The sequence below is a fragment of the Thalassophryne amazonica genome, chromosome 11 (genome assembly GCF_902500255.1).
Source record: "Thalassophryne amazonica chromosome 11, fThaAma1.1, whole genome shotgun sequence".
Taxonomy (NCBI): domain Eukaryota; kingdom Metazoa; phylum Chordata; class Actinopteri; order Batrachoidiformes; family Batrachoididae; genus Thalassophryne; species Thalassophryne amazonica.
Window position 1 is genome coordinate 1,582,601 of NC_047113.1, and position 17,123 is coordinate 1,599,723.

Here is a 17,123-nt window from a genome sequence, read left to right on the forward strand (position 1 = left end):
AGGCTGTGGAGCAGCACAGGTAACGCACGACAACAGTGCTAAAATAAAATAAAATCAAAATCAAAATCCACTGGACAGGTTGTGGAGCAGCACAGGTAACACACGACAACAGTGGTAAAAAAAAAAAATAAAATAAAATAAAATAATAAAATCAAAATCCACTGGACAGGATGTGGAGCAGCACAGGTAACACACGACAACAGTGGTAAAAAAAAATAAATAAAATAAAATAAAAAAATAAAATAAAAATCCACTGGACAGGCTGTGGAGCAGCACGACAACAGTGCTAAAAAATAAATAAAAATAAAAACGAAAGCGTTAGCAAGCTAGTTAGCTTGCCAACGCTGATGAAGGTTAGCTGATAAAAGAGCTCCGTCGCGATGCTTCGACCGTTAGAGGTCTTCTTTAGGCGTTGGAGCACGGTGAAAAAGTAAAAAAAAGTAAAAAAGTCTTGAAAAAGACTGTTGATTCCTTATGATTCCTATTCAGCAGCTTGGAAATGTTCATGTATCCTTCCCCTGTTTTGTCTAAAAAACTGTCTGCAAAAAAATCCTCAGGTTTAAATGGTCCAGTTACTTATGAGCTCTAAACATGGAGGGACTGTGGATAAAAAATGTCTGGAATTCCTAAGTGTGACTGTGAAACTGACATTTTTAAGCTCCTTGACATTCTAAGGACATCCTGATCATTTCATTTCAACTCAGTTGTGATGGTGTACAAAATCACAAAAACGGCCATTGTCCAAATACTTATGGACTTAGCTGTACATTTTTGTTGCCTACCACCTCAAAGATGCTAAGAACAACAAAAAAGCACTTTACATGGACTTTGTGACAATCTCTATGATTTGTCGACATTACAAAGACAAATTAGGAGACAGAGTAACTTCCCCACATAATCAAAGCCTGGCAACAACAACAACAACAACAACAACAACAACAACAACAACTCATCCCACAGGTTTGAGAATCGATCCAACGGTTAAGAACTCATTGTCCACACCAAAAGAAATAAAGAACAAAAAGGAGGAACAGCAGAAGAGATAATGACTGAATCTGCCAGACGACACCTGAAGATGGAACTTCATGTGGGTCTGACTGTTAAATTGTGACCAGCTCCAAGAGGATGCTGCTGCACGTGGGTGCTGACGGTGCACATGCAGAGACAGTGATGTTATGAATGTGCTCAGGTGATGTGACAAGCCTCCATAAACTGTGTACATCATAAGTGGAAAGTTGTGTGCTACTTTAAATGAACATGACTGTAAAGTGTCAGAGAGAGCTGCTACTGTGTGAGCAATCAGATCCTCATGGATTCTTATGTCTTTGACGTGTGCAGTGAGTGAAATAAGGATTGAACACATCACTGCTTTTCTTAGTAAATATATTTCTAAAGGTGCATTTGACATGAAGTTTCCACCAGATGTCAGTGACAACCCACATAATCCAAAGAAACCCAAACAAATAGTACAGAAATTAAGTGATGTCTAATTAAATGGAATGACACAGGAAAAATACTCAATATGCTTACTGAAGTTTATTTAATACTATGCACAAAAGCTTTTCTCTTGATAATAACAGCTTGAAGACACCTCCTGTGTGGATAAAAACTACTCGCCTGCTTTGCTCAGGTCTGATTTTGACCCATTCTTCCACACAAACAGTCTTCAAATCTTGAAGGTTCTGTGGACCTCTCCTATGATCTCTGATCTTTACTTCTTTCGATAGTTTTTCTGTTGGATTCAAGTCAGCTGACTGTCTGGGTCATTCCATCAGCTTTATTTTCATTCTCTGAAACCAGCTAAGACTTTCCTTGGCTGTGTGTTTGGGATCATTGTCTTGCTAAAGTGTCCACCCTCGTTTTATCTTCATCATCTTTGCAGATGGCAGCAGATTTTGATCAAGAATGTCTCTGTATATTTTTCCAATCATCCTTCCTTCAATTATATGAAGTTTACCAGTGCCGTGTGCTGAACAACAGCCCCACACCATGAGGTTCCCACCTCCAAACTTCACTGTTGGTGTGGTGTTTTTGGGCTGATGTGCAGTGACATTTGACCTCCAAACACGGTGTGTATTATGGCATCCAAAGAATTCAGTTTTGATCTCATCTGACCAGACTTTATTCTCTTGGTGTCGCCGATCAAATGGTCCCCCCTGCCTTCACTGCCCATGTGTCATCAGCCGCAGTTCACCGATTATCACCTCGTTTCTGCTTCAAACTGCCTCCAGTCATCATCTGTCTCACCAACAGATATCTGAAGCTTTTGTCATTTCCACATCAATTCAGCATTATTTCATCATAAAAGACAAAGGAAGCAATCAGAGCGCTGCAGCTGCAGGACTTGCTAACTGATGCATTCACTCTGCATTGGTCATTTCAAAGTGAGTTTCTCCTCATGTGACGGTGAAGAGACTGTCTTAGATGAGCAGTTCAGATTCAAAATGACACACGCGAAGTGGAGGCAGGGTGGACTGATTTATAAGGGTGGACCGATTTATAGGGGCGGGCCGAATTTTAGGGGTGGACAGATTTATAGGGGCGGACAGTTTTACAGGGGCGGGCCGATTTATAGGGGCGGACAGATTTATAAGGGTGGACCGATTTATAGGGGCGGGCCGAATTTTAGGGGTGGACAGATTTATAGGGGCGGACAGTTTTACAGGGGCGGGCCGATTTATAGGGGCGGACAGATTTATAAGGGTGGACCGATTTATAGGGGCGGGCCGAATTTTAGGGGCGGACACATTTATAGGGGCGGACAGTTTTACAGAGGCGGGCCGATTTATAGGGACGGAAAGATTTATAAGGGTGGGCCGATTTATAGGGGCGGAGCGTTTTATAGGGGTGGACAGATTTATTGGGGCGGACTGATTTATAGGGGCGGGCTGATTTATAGGGGCGGGCTGATTTATAGGGGCAGAGCGTTTTATAGGGGCGGACAGATTTATAGGGGCGGGCTGATTTATAGGGGCGGGCTGATTTATAGGGGCAGACCGATTTATAGGGGCGGAGCGTTTTATAGGGGCGGACAGATTTATAGGGGCGGGCTGATTTATAGGGGCAGACAGATTTATAGGGGCGGACTGATTTATAGGGGCGGACAGATTTATAGGGGCGGACTGATTTATAGGGGCGGACTGATTTATAGGGGCAGACAGATTTATAGGAGCGGGCTGATTTATAGGGGCGGAGCGTTTTATAGGGGCGGACCGATTTATAGGGGCGGAGCGTTTTATAGGGGCGGACAGATTTATAGGGGCGGACAGATTTATAGGGGCGGACTGATTTATAGGGGCGGGCTGATTTATAGGGGCAGACAGATTTATAGGGACGGACTGATTTATAGGGGCGGACAGATTTATAGGGGCGGACTGATTTATAGGGGCGGGCTGATTTATAGGGGCAGACAGATTTATAGGGACGGACTGATTTATAGGACTGTTTATAGGGGGCGGGCTGACTTTATAGGGGCAGACAGACTTTATGGGACGGACTTGCATTTATTCGGGGCGGACAGTTTTATAGCGGCGGGATCTGATTTATTAGGGCGGGCTGATTTCTAGGGGCAGAACCAGATTTATAGGGACGGACTGATTTATCGGGTGCGGGACAGATTTATTTAGGGGGCGGGAACTTGATTATAGGGGCGGGCTGATTTATAGGGGCGGAGCGTTTTATAGGGGCGGACCGATTTATAGGGGCGGAGTGTTTGGTCTGCAGTACTGGTATTTCACAGGTTTGTCTAAATGCTGTGCAGTAAACTTTAAATGAGCTTCAACATGCTTCTTCTTCAGTAATGGAATCTTGCGTGGCGAGTGTGAATACAGGCCATGGTGGTTGAGTGCATTAGATCAAATTCTGATTAAATTAAGTGCATTCGATTAAATTCTGATTAAATTAATTAAATTCTGTGAGCAGACCCACAGATTTCTCCATCTGGTCAACTGTATCTGTATCAGAATCCACATCAATACTTTCGTATGATAGGTTAAATTCACCTATTTTGGCATCATCGTCGCTTCGCCAGTTTCCTCTTGCTTTCAGCTGACAGCGCCATAACTGACATTTGCCAAGCAATGCGGTCAGGGTGCGGAGTAATACATCAAATGCAAAACTGTCAAATATTTTGCCACCATCAATGCTATATTTTACGGTTGGAAATCTCACACGATTAATCAATCAGATTTGCAGAACAAATGTAATTGAATTAGAATAATTATCATTTCTTATTACCTCTGCCAAGGGTCGCGTCCGTTTGTTTGTTGGTTGGTTAGTTGGTTTGTTAGCAGGATTACTCTAAAATGCAGGCATGTGAACGGTCCAAAAAATGCCCTCGGACCCCAGAGGGGTAACCACTGAATGTGAAACATGTGACTATTCCATGTGACGTCAGTGACCCTGTGGCCTTGGCGGAGGTTTGCGCTCTCTGAGTGCTTCTAGTTTATAACTGTCATAGTCCTCCAACAACAGAGCAGCACACAAACAATACGCACAGCTGCAACTACTGTAGTTACATCACCCACAATCAACAAAAATAAAAAGAAGAGAAGCTTTGCACACATTCAATTATTTAAATGCAGTTTGTGATTTGTACATTGTGCATATATACAGTATATATATATATGTATATACAGTAGGTATGTGTGTACATTTTTTTAAATAATAATGACAAATGCAAGATCTGTGAAGTGTAGTTTTGTTTTATGTTCAGTTCTGCCTCACCTTATTTTTCATGTCCACTTTAACACATCAGACTTGATTTTCTCAGAAAAATGTGCACAAACCCAGTCTGAAGTATGTGTGAGGTGCAAACATTTGTCCTTAATAAATACCAGTTCCTTGTGTGGGACTGTTTTGTGCATGCACATTGCTCCCATTCATCATGCTTTGCTTTTGCTGATTAGCTCTTTGAGGAGGTCTGCTGATTGGTCTGTGAATACTTACTCCGTGGAGCTGCTCTTGTGGTTATGTATTGGAGAGATGCAGGGTGGGAGGAGCTGGCAGTCTTTGTCCAAACGTAGCTTCTTGCCATTGACTGATGACTCACTGTGGTCCGACTGGAAATAATGAAGACAGATGGCACATTTACATCAAAATGTTCCTGCAGCATACACGCAGCAGGTAAGAGAGGAAGTTACAGTATAAAAACTACAAACTTAAAAAGGCAAGAGACAGCAGAGCGTGGTGTTTCCCACCTTGTGTTTCCTCTTGCTCTTGCTGGTGTGTTTTTCTGATGGGACCGCCATGCTGCCGGCTGTCTGCCTCTTGTGTTTGCCTCCATTGTCTCCTCTCTCCATCCTCCCAACCAGCCTTAAATTACTCTGGTCTTGCAGTGGAGGGTTGTCCAAAACCCCTAGACCTTGGCATACCTTATCTCTGTCCCTCACCATCACCCTTTCCCTCTCTCGCTCCATTAATTTATCTCGCTCTCTATCCTGCCCTATCCTTTCATTTTCTTCTTCCCTTCCTTCCCCTTTCGTTAATTTGTGTCGTTCTTTCTGCCCTGACCACTCACTGTCTTCCTGCTTCTGTCTTTGTCTTTCTCCCACTCCTATCCTCTCCCTCTCCCCTTGTCTCTCTCTGTCTCTCTCACCCAGTACTTCACTCGCTTCTCGTTCAGTGGTGTCTACCCTGGGTCTTTCAGTCAAACCCTGGCCAGGGACCCTGCTGAGCAAAGTCAGGTCAATTTTGACCCACAAACTCTGTATCTCTTGGTACTCCCTCAAGGGGGAACGAGGCACTTCATGTCCCAGGTTGGAAGGAGGAGACCTGGATCCCAGGTCTTTGCGCTGTCCCGCTAACCCTCCAGGATCAGGAACAGAAGTACCAAAGGAGCCACTTAAGTTAGTAATGCTTAGGGAATTACAGCTACTACTGCTGCCATTACTACCACTGTTAATGCTACCATTATTACTGCTGCTGCTACCGTTGGTGACCACACTGCTGCCATCTTTAACTCGAAGTCCCTTCCCTCTGAATGTTCCAAGACTCCCAATAGTGTTACCAGAATTAAGGTTGTGTATGTGTGTATTGGACAATGTCTGGTCACTCATTGCAGCACGTGTTGTCAATGAGGAGAGAGCTTGGATTTTGATGGCTTCTTCTGAATCTGACTGGCATTCCGAAGAGGAAGAAGACGACTCTGTTTCAATAAACTCTCGTGATTTGGGGGTGATTCTGCTATTGGGGCCTCTGTGTTTCCTCTTATCCTGTTTTAAAGACAAAAACAACACAAAAGTGGACTGAGTTGTGAGTTCATCATACAACCCCAATTCCAATGAAGGTGGGATGTTGTGTGAAATGTAAATAAAAACAGAACACAATGATTTTTAAATCCTCTTCAACCTATATTCAACTGAATACACCACAAAGACAAGATATTTAATGTTCAAACTGATAAACTTTATTGTTTTTGTGAAAATATTTGCTCATTTTGAAATGGATGCCTGCAACACGTTTCAAAAAAGTTACGACAATGGCAACAAAAGACTGGGAAAGTTAATGAATGCTCAAAGAACACCTAATTGGAAAGAGGTGAGTGTCATGATTGGGTATAAAAGGAGCATCCCCAAATGGCTCAGCCGTTCACAAGCAAAGATGGGGTGAGGATCACCACTTCGTGAACAACTGCATGAAAAAATAGTCCAGCAGTTTAAGAACAATGTTTCTCAATGTTAAATTGCAAGGAATTTAGGAATTCCATCATCTACAGTCCATAATATAATCAGAAGATTCAGAGAATCTGGAGAACTTTCTACATGTAAGCGGTAAGGCCGGAAACCGACATTGAATGCCCGTGACCTTCGATCTCTCAGGTGGCACTGCATTAAAAACAAACATCATTGTGTAAAGGATCCAGTGTTGTATAGTAACAAAGTAAAAATATTTCACTACTGTACTTAAGTACGTTTTGGGAGACTTTGTACTTTACTTGAGTTTTTTAAATTCAGCTTACTTTCACTTTTACTTCACTACATTTCCGACATTAATTGCATACTTCTACTCTCAATGTGCCGAAAAAGTGCTGATGTCCACGTCTTTTCACAATTCCTGTGCTAGCCAGATGACATCCCGGATAAAACACAGCGTCCAGTTTGGAAATGAATGGCACATTCCACTGTTACAGGAGTTTTTGTCATGGAAAGAGGAGCGGAGGCTTCGCGCGTCGCGGCAGTGCCGCATGGCGCAAAGCAACGCCGTGATGAAGCCTCACAGGACATGTTGGGGCATGTCCAGGCACATCCACAATTTCTCGGATAATCACTCGATGGAAAAACCACTGACAGCTGTCTGAACGCCATCTCAAAGCCGTCCTGTGAGACCAAAACGGAGGTGGTTTTGTCTTGTTCCAGTAGCGAATCCATCGTGATGCACGAAGCCTCCGCTCAGCTTTCCATGACAAAATCTCTTGTTAAAAGTGAAATCTGCCGGAAAATGGTTGATGTCCAGCTCTTGTGATAACCAGAGAAATGGCACACAATGGTCACGGATCCAGACAGCCATCTGTTTAGAAATGAAATGGTCGCTCAGCCTGTTGATGGCGGCTTTGGAGCTCAGTGTGCCACCAGTTGCTCTGGGCCATCCTTAAAGCGACAGTAACACTCCGTAATCTCTTTGAAGCCCATAAAAGTTTCACCAAAAACCATCTGAATTTCTCGAATGGTGTCCACTTTGATGTCCCTCACAGTTTCTGAAAAAATTTTGATCAAGCAAAGCGGCAGGTCTCTGAGCCATTCCTAAACAATGAAAAAAACGACGAGAGGGGTGGAGCACTCCTCACTCAAAGCCTGCTCACAGGCGAATGACGCAACCGACAGGCGTGAAAAAACTCATGCATGCGCAGGAAGGTTCAAGCTTGTCTGACGCAATCACACGTGATTCAAATCCATATGTTTTTTGAAAAAAATAATAAGGTCGGATACTTTTCTAATAGACCTCGTATATATAGAAATAAATAACTGTTTCCTGTGAACACCTAGTGAGTAGCCTACTCTCATTTAAGTTTTGAAACCTTGTTTCTGAAGTGTTTTTGTGTGATGTGCACAATTTTCAGTATTTTGACTAACCCTACCAGTCATTTACAAGCCTAGATAAACTTTTATTAAAAAAAGTCCGTTTTTGATTATTAACATTTACTTGTACTTTTATTTTCAATACTTGAGTACATTTAGTTGTACATTACTTGTCATACTTAAGTACAATAAATACTAGATACTTTAAGACTTTTACTTGAGTAGCATTTCAATCTGTGACTTGAACTTCTACCAAAGTCATTTTTTTAATGGGTATCTGTACTTTAACTTAAGTGGGATTTTCCGATACTTTATACAACACTGAAAGGATCTTACCGCGTGGGCTCAGGAACACTTCAGAAAACTTGTCAGTTAACACAGTTCGTTGCTCCATCTACAAGTTAAAACTCTACCAGGCAAAGTGAAAGTCATACATCAACAACATCCAGAAACACAGCTGCTTTTTCTGGGCCTGAGCTCATTTGAAATGGACAGACGCAAAGTGGAAAAGTGGAAAGTGTGCTGTGGTCTGATGAGTCCACATTTCAAATTGTTTTTGGAAATCATGGACGTCATGTCGTCTGGACAAAAGAGGAAAAAGACCATCCAGATTGTTACCAGTGCAAAGCACAAAAGCCAGCATCTGTGATGGTATGGGGGTGTGTTAGTGCCCATGGCATGGACAACTTACACATCTGTGATGGTATGGGGGTGTGTTAGTGCCCATGGCATGGACAACTTACATATCTGTGATGGCACCATCAATCAATCAATCAATCAATCAATTTTTTTATATAGCGCCAAATCACAACAAACAGTTGCCCCAAGGCGCTTTATATTGTAAGGCAAGGCCATACAATAATTATGTAAAACCCCAACGGTCAAAACGACCCCCTGTGAGCAAGCACTTGGCGACAGTGGGAAGGAAAAACTCCCTTTTAACAGGAAGAAACCTCCAGCAGAACCAGGCTCAGGGAGGGGCAGTCTTCTGCTGGGACTGGTTGGGGCTGAGGGAGAGAACCAGGAAAAAGACATGCTGTGGAGGGGAGCAGAGATCGATCACTAATGATTAAATGCAGAGTGGTGCATACAGAGCAAAAAGAGAAAGAAACAGTGCATCATGGGAACCCCCCAGCAGTCTACGTCTATAGCAGCATAACTAAGGGATGGTTCAGGGTCACCTGATCCAGCCCTAACTATAAGCTTTAGCAAAAAGGAAAGTTTTAAGCCTAATCTTAAAAGTAGAGAGGGTGTCTGTCTCCCTGATCTGAATTGGGAGCTGGTTCCACAGGAGAGGAGCCTGAAAGCTGAAGGCTCTGCCTCCCATTCTACTCTTACAAACCCTAGGAACTACAAGTAAGCCTGCAGTCTGAGAGCGAAGCGCTCTATTGGGGTGATATGGTACTACGAGGTCCCTAAGATAAGATGGGACCTGATTATTCAAAACCTTATAAGTAAGAAGAAGAATTTTAAATTCTATTCTAGAATTAACAGGAAGCCAATGAAGAGAGGCCAATATGGGTGAGATATGCTCTCTCCTTCTAGTCCCTGTCCGTACTCTAGCTGCAGCATTTTGAATTAACTGAAGGCTTTTTAGGGAACTTTTAGGACAACCTGATAATAATGAATTACAATAGTCCAGCCTAGAGGAAATAAATGCATGAATTAGTTTTTCAGCATCACTCTGAGACAAGACCTTTCTGATTTTAGAGATATTGCGTAAATGCAAAAAAGCAGTCCTACATATTTGTTTAATATGCGCTTTGAATGACATATCCTGATCAAAAATGACTCCAAGATTTCTCACAGTATTACTAGAGGTCAGGGTAATGCCATCCAGAGTAAGGATCTGGTTAGACACCATGTTTCTAAGATTTGTGGGGCCAAGTACAATAACTTCAGTTTTATCTGAGTTTAAAAGCAGGAAATTAGAGGTCATCCATGTCTTTATGTCTGTAAGACAATCCTGCAGTTTAGCTAATTGGTGTGTGTCCTCTGGCTTCATGGATAGATAAAGCTGGGTATCATCTGCGTAACAATGAAAATTTAAGCAATACCGTCTAATAATACTGCCTAGGGGAAGCATGTGTAAAGTGAATAAAATTGGTCCTAGCACAGAACCTTGTGGAACTCCATAATTAACTTTAGTCTGTGATGAAGATTCCCCATTTACATGAACAAATTGTAATCTATTAGACAAATATGATTCAAACCACCGCAGCGCAGTGCCTTTAATACCTATGGCATGCTCTAATCTCTGTAATAAAATTTTATGGTCAACAGTATCAAAAGCAGCACTGAGGTCTAACAGAACAAGCACAGAGATGAGTCCACTGTCCGAGGCCATAAGAAGATCATTTGTAACCTTCACTAATGCTGTTTCTGTACTATGATGAATTCTAAAACCTGACTGAAACTCTTCAAATAGACCATTCCTCTGCAGATGATCAGTTAGCTGTTTTACAACTACCCTTTCAAGAATTTTTGAGAGAAAAGGAAGGTTGGAGATTGGCCTATAATTAGCTAAGATAGCTGGGTCAAGTGATGGCTTTTTAAGTAATGGTTTAATTACTGCCACCTTAAAAGCCTGTGGTACATAGCCAACTAACAAAGATAGATTGATCATATTTAAGATCGAAGCATTAAATAATGGTAGGGCTTCCTTGAGCAGCCTGGTAGGAATGGGGTCTAATAAACATGTTGATAGTTTGGATGAAGTAACTAATGAAAATAACTCAGACAGAACAATCGGAGAGAAAGAGTCTAACCAAATACCGGCATCACTGAAAGCAGCCAAAGATAACGATACGTCTTTGGGATGGTTATGAGTAATTTTTTCTCTAATAGTTAAAATTTTGTTAGCAAAGAAAGTCATGAAGTCATTACTAGTTAAAGTTAAAGGAATACTCAGCTCAATAGAGCTCTGACTCTTTGTCAGCCTGGCTACAGTGCTGAAAAGAAACCTGGGGTTGTTCTTATTTTCTTCAATTAGTGATGAGTAGAAAGATGTCCTAGCTTTACGGAGGGCTTTTTTATAGAGCAACAGACTCTTTTTCCAGGCTAAGTGAAGATCTTCTAAATTAGTGAGACACCATTTCCTCTCCAACTTACAGGTTATCTGCTTTAAGCTACGAGTTTGTGAGTTATACCACGGAGTCAGGCACTTCTGATTTAAAGCTCTCTTTTTTAGAGGAGCTACAGCATCCAAAGTTGTCTTCAATGAGGATGTAAAACTATTGACGAGATACTCTATCTCACTTACAGAGTTTAGGTAGCTACTCTGCACTGTGTTGGTATATGGCATTAGAGAACATAAAGAAGGAATCATATCCTTAAACCTAGTTATAGCGCTTTCTGAAAGACTTCTAGTGTAATGAAACTTATTCCCCACTGCTGGGTAGTCCATCAGGGTAAATGTAAATGTTATTAAGAAATGATCAGACAGAAGGGAGTTTTCAGGGAATACTGTTAAGTCTTCAATTTCCATACCATAAGTCAGAACAAGATCTAAGATATGATTAAAGTGGTGGGTGGACTCATTTACATTTTGAGCAAAGCCAATAGAGTCTAATAATAGATTAAATGCAGTGTTGAGGCTGTCATTCTCAGCATCTGTGTGGATGTTAAAATCGCCCACTATAATTATCTTATCTGAGCTAAGCACTAAGTCAGACAAAGGGTCTGAAAATTCACAGAGAAACTCACAGTAACGACCAGGTGGACGATAGATAATAACAAATAAAACTGGTTTTTGGGACTTCCAATTTGGATGGACAAGACTAAGAGACAAGCTTTCAAATGAATTAAAGCTCTGTCTGGGTTTTTGATTAATTAATAAGCTGGAATGGAAGATTGCTGCTAATCCTCCGCCACGGCCCGTGCTACGAGCATTCTGACAGTTAGTGTGACTCGGGGGTGTTGACTCATTTAAACTAACATATTCATCCTGCTGTAACCAGGTTTCTGTTAGGCAGAATAAATCAATATGTTGATCAATTATTATATCATTTACCAACAGGGACTTAGAAGAGAGAGACCTAATGTTTAATAGACCACATTTAACTGTTTTAGTCTGTGGTGCAGTTGAAGGTGCTATATTATTTTTTCTTTTTGAATTTTTATGCTTAAATAGATTTTTACTGGTTATTGGTGGTCTGGGAGCAGGCACCGTCTCTACGGGGATGGGGTAATGAGGGGATGGCAGGGGGAGAGAAGCTGCAGAGAGGTGTGTAAGACTACAACTCTGCTTCCTGGTCCCAACCCTGGATAGTCACGGTTTGGAGGATTTAAGAAAATTGGCCAGATTTCTAGAAATGAGAGCTGCTCCATCCAAAGTGGGATGGATGCCGTCTCTCCTAACAAGACCAGGTTTTCCCCAGAAGCTTTGCCAATTATCTATGAAGCCCACCTCATTTTTTGGACACCACTCAGACAGCCAGCAATTCAAGGAGAACATGCGGCTAAACATGTCACTCCCGGTCCGATTGGGGAGGGGCCCAGAGAAAACTACAGAGTCCGACATTGTTTTTGCAAAGTTACACACCGATTTAATGTTAATTTTAGTGACCTCCGATTGGCGTAACCGGGTGTCATTACTGCCGACGTGAATTACAATCTTACCAAATTTACGCTTAGCCTTAGCCAGCAGTTTCAAATTTCCTTCAATGTCGCCTGCTCTGGCCCCCGGAAGACAATTGACTATGGTTGCTGGTGTCGCTAACTTCACATTTCGCAAAACAGAGTCACCAATAACCAGAGTTTGATCCTCGGCGGGTGTGTCGTCGAGTGGGGAAAAACGGTTAGAGATGTGAACGGGTTGGCGGTGTACACGGGGCTTCTGTTTTGGGCTACGCTTCCTCCTCACAGTCACCCAGTCAGCCTGCTTTCCCGGCTGCTCGGGATCTGCCAGGGGGTAACTAACGGCGGCTAAGCTACCTTGGTCCGCACCGACTACAGGGGCCTGGCTGGCTGTAGAATTTTCCACGGTGCGGAGCCGAGTCTCCAATTCGCCCAGCCTGGCCTCCAAAGCTACGAATAAGCTACACTTATTACAAGTACCGTTACTGCTAAAGGAGGCCGAGGAATAACTAAACATTTCACACCCAGAGCAGAAAAGTGCGGGAGAGACAGGAGAAGCCGCCATGCTAAACCGGCTAAGAGCTAGTAGCTATGCTAAGCTAGCGGATTCCTAAAAACACGCAAAGTGAATAATGTGTAAATAATTTAGAGGTGATTCAGCAGAAGGAGTGCTTTAGTTAAGGCACGTAAAGATTACACTGGGAAACAAATCGTAATCTAGATAACTAGATCAATCTAACTGCGCAGAGTAAACAGCTAACCGATACAGAAAAACACCGCTGTGCTCCGGAACAGGAAGTGATACAATACCGCAGTGAGAGCCAACCACCAGTAGAGGCAAGCCTGAAATGCTGAAAGGTACATCCAGTTTTTGGAGCAACACATGCTGCCATGCAAGCAACGTCTTTTTCAGGGATGCTTATTTCAGCAAGACAATGCCAAGCCACATTCTGCACGTGTTACAACAGCGTGGCTTCGTAGTAAAAGAGTGCGGGTACTAGACTGGCCTGCCTGCAGTCCAGACCTGTCGCCCACTGAAAATGTGTGGCACATTATGAAGCGCAAAATACGACAACGGAGACCCCGGACTGTTGAACAACTGAAGTCATACATCAAGCAAGAATGGGAAAGAATTCCATCTACAGAGCTTCAACAATTAGTGTCCTCAGTTCCCAAACACTTATTGAGTGTTGTTAGAAGGAAAGGTGATGTAACACAGTGGGAAACATACCACTGTCCCAACGTTTTTGAAACCTGTTGCAGGCATCCATTTCAAAATGAGCAAATATTTGCACAAAAACAATAAAGTTTATCAGTTTGAACATTAAATATCTTGTCTTTGTGGTGTATTAACATTGAATCGGTGTGTAACTTTGCAAAAACAATGTCGGACTCTGTAGTTTTCTCTGGGTCCCTCCCCAATCGGACCGGGAGTGACATGTTTAGCCGCATGTTCTCCTTGAATTGCTGGCTGTCTGAGTGGTGTCCAAAAAATGAGGTGGGCTTCATAGATAATTGGCAAAGCTTCTGGGGAAAACCTGGTCTTGTTAGGAGAGACGGCATCCATCCCACTTTGGATGGAGCAGCTCTCATTTCTAGAAATCTGGCCAATTTTCTTAAATCCTCCAAACCGTGACTATCCAGGGTTGGGACCAGGAAGCAGAGTTGTAGTCTTACACACCTCTCTGCAGCTTCTCTCCCCCTGCCATCCCCTCATTACCCCATCCCCGTAGAGACGGTGCCTGCTCCCAGACCACCATTAACCAGTAAAAATCTATTTAAGCATAAAAATTCAAAAAGAAAAAATAATATAGCACCTTCAACTGCACCACAGACTAAAACAGTTAAATGTGGTCTATTAAACATTAGGTCTCTCTCTTCTAAGTCCCTGTTAGTAAATTATATAATAATTGATCAACATATTGATTTATTCTGCCTTACAGAAACCTGGTTACAGCAGGATGAATATGTTAGTTTAAATGAGTCAACACCCCCGAGTCACACTAACTGCCAGAATGCTCGTAACACGGGCCGAGGCGGAGGATTAGCAGCAATCTTCCATTCCAGCTTATTAATTAATCAAAAACCCAGACAGAGCTTTAATTCATTTGAAAGCTTGACTCTTAGTCTTGTCCATCCAAATTGGAAGTCCCAAAAACCAGTTTTATTTGTTGTTATCTGTCGTCCTCCTGGTCGTTACTGTGAGTTTCTCTGTGAATTTTCAGACCGTTTGTCTAACTTAGTGCTTAGCTCAGATAAGATAATTATAGTGGGCGATTTTAACATCCACACAGATGCTGAGAATGACAGCCTCAACACTGCATTTAATCTATTATTAGACTCAATTGGCTTTGCTCAAAATGTAAATGAGTCCACCCATCACTTTAATCATATCTTAGATCTTGTTCTGACTTATGGTATGGAAATTGAAGACTTAACAGTATTCCCTGAAAACTCCCTTCTGTCCGATCATTTCTTAGTAACATTTACATTTACTCTGATGGACTACCCAGCAGTGGGGAATAAGTTTCATTACACTAGAGGTCTTTCAGAAAGTGCTGTAACTAGGTTTAAGGATATGATTCCTTCTTTATGTTCTCTAATGCCATATACCAACACAGTGCAGAGTATCTACCTAAACTCTGTAAGTGAGATAGAGTATCTCGTCAATAGTTTTACATCCTCATTGAAGACAACTTTGGATGCTGTAGCTCCTCTGAAAAAGAGAGCTTTAAATCAGAAGTGCCTGACTCCGTGGTATAACTCACAAACTCGCAGCTTAAAGCAGATAACCCGTAAGTTGGAGAGGAAATGGCGTCTCACTAATTTAGAAGATCTTCACTTAGCCTGGAAAAAGAGTCTGTTGCTCTATAAAAAAGCCCTCTGTAAAGCTAGGACATCTTACTACTCATCAGTAATTGAAGAAAATAAGAACAACCCCAGGTTTCTTTTCAGCACTGTAGCCAGGCTGACAAGAGTCAGAGCTCTATTGAGCCAAGTATTCCTTTAACTTTAACTAGTAATGACTTCATGACTTTCTTTGCTAATAAAATTTTAACTATTAGAGAAAAAAATGACTCATAACCATCCCAAAGACGTATCGTTATCTTTGGCTGCTTTCAGTGATGCCGGTATTTGGTTAGACTCTTTCTCTCAGATTGTTCTGTCTGAGTTATTTTCATTAGTTACTTCATCCAAACCATCAACATGTCTATTAGACCCCATTCCTACCAGGCTGCTCAAGGAAGCCCTACCATTATTTAATGCTTCGATCTTAAATATGATCAATCTATCTTTATTAGTTGGCTATGTACCACAGGCTTTTAAGGTGGCAGTAATTAAACCATTACTTAAAAAGCCATCACTTGACCCAGCTATCTTAGCTAATTATAGGCCAATCTCCAACCTTCCTTTTCTCTCAAAAACTCTTGAAAGGGTAGTTGTAAAACAGCTAACTGATCATCTGCAGAGGAATGGTCTATTTGAAGAGTTTCAGTCAGGTTTTAGAATTCATCATAGTACAGAAACAGCATTAGTGAAGGTTACAAATGATCTTCTTATGGCCTCAGACAGTGGACTCATCTCTGTGCTTGTTCTGTTAGACCTCAGTGCTGCTTTTGATACTGTTGACCATAAAAGTTTATTACAGAGATTAGAGCATGCCATAGGTATTAAAGGCACTGCGCTGCGGTGGTTTGAATCATATTTATCTAATAGATTATAATTTGTTCATGTAAATGGGGAATCTTCTTCACAGACTAAGGTTAATTATGGAGTTCCACAAGGTTCTGTGCTAGGACCAATTTTATTCACTTTATACATGCTTCCCTTAGGCAGTATTATTAGACGGCATTGCTTAAATTTTCATTGTTACGCAGATGATACCCAGCTTTATCTATCCATGAAGCCAGAGGACACACACCAATTAGCTAAACTGCAGGATTGTCTTACAGACATAAGGACATGGATGACCTCTAATTTCCTGCTTTTAAACTCAGATAAAACTGAAGTTATTGTACTTGGCCCCACAAATCTTAGAAACATGGTGTCTAACCAGATCCTTACTCTGGATGGCATTACCCTGACCTCTAGTAATACTGTGAGAAATCTTGGAGTCATTTTTGATCAGGATATGTCATTCAAAGCGCATATTAAACAAATATGTAGGACTGCTTTTTTGCATTTACGCAATATCTCTAAAATTAGAAAGGTCTTGTCTCAGAGTGATGCTGAAAAACTAATTCATGCATTTATTTCCTCTAGGCTGGACTATTGTAATTCATTATTATCAGGTTGTCCTAAAAGTTCCCTAAAAAGCCTTCAGTTAATTCAAAATGCTGCAGCTAGAGTACTGACGGGGACTGGAAGGAGAGAGCATATCTCACCCATATTGGCCTCTCTTCATTGGCTTCCTGTTAATTCTAGAATAGAATTTAAAATTCTTCTTCTTACTTATAAGGTTTTGAATAATCAGGTCCCATCTTATCTTAGGGACCTCGTAGTACCATATCACCCCAATAGAGCGCTTCG

General features: G+C 41.8%; 1 protein-coding gene across 1 annotated transcript in view; it reads right to left on the reverse strand.

Moving 5' to 3' along the window:
• Positions 1-17,123, reverse strand: part of aff2 (AF4/FMR2 family, member 2) — a 689,661-nt gene that overhangs the window by 88,560 nt on the left and 583,978 nt on the right. Inside the window, exons 15-16 of the mRNA XM_034181164.1 lie at positions 5,199-6,212; positions 4,948-5,060 (exon numbers count right to left, since the gene is read on the reverse strand). Coding sequence (XP_034037055.1) covers positions 4,948-5,060; positions 5,199-6,212 — 1,127 coding nt within the window. The remainder of the gene's footprint in view (positions 1-4,947; positions 5,061-5,198; positions 6,213-17,123) is intronic.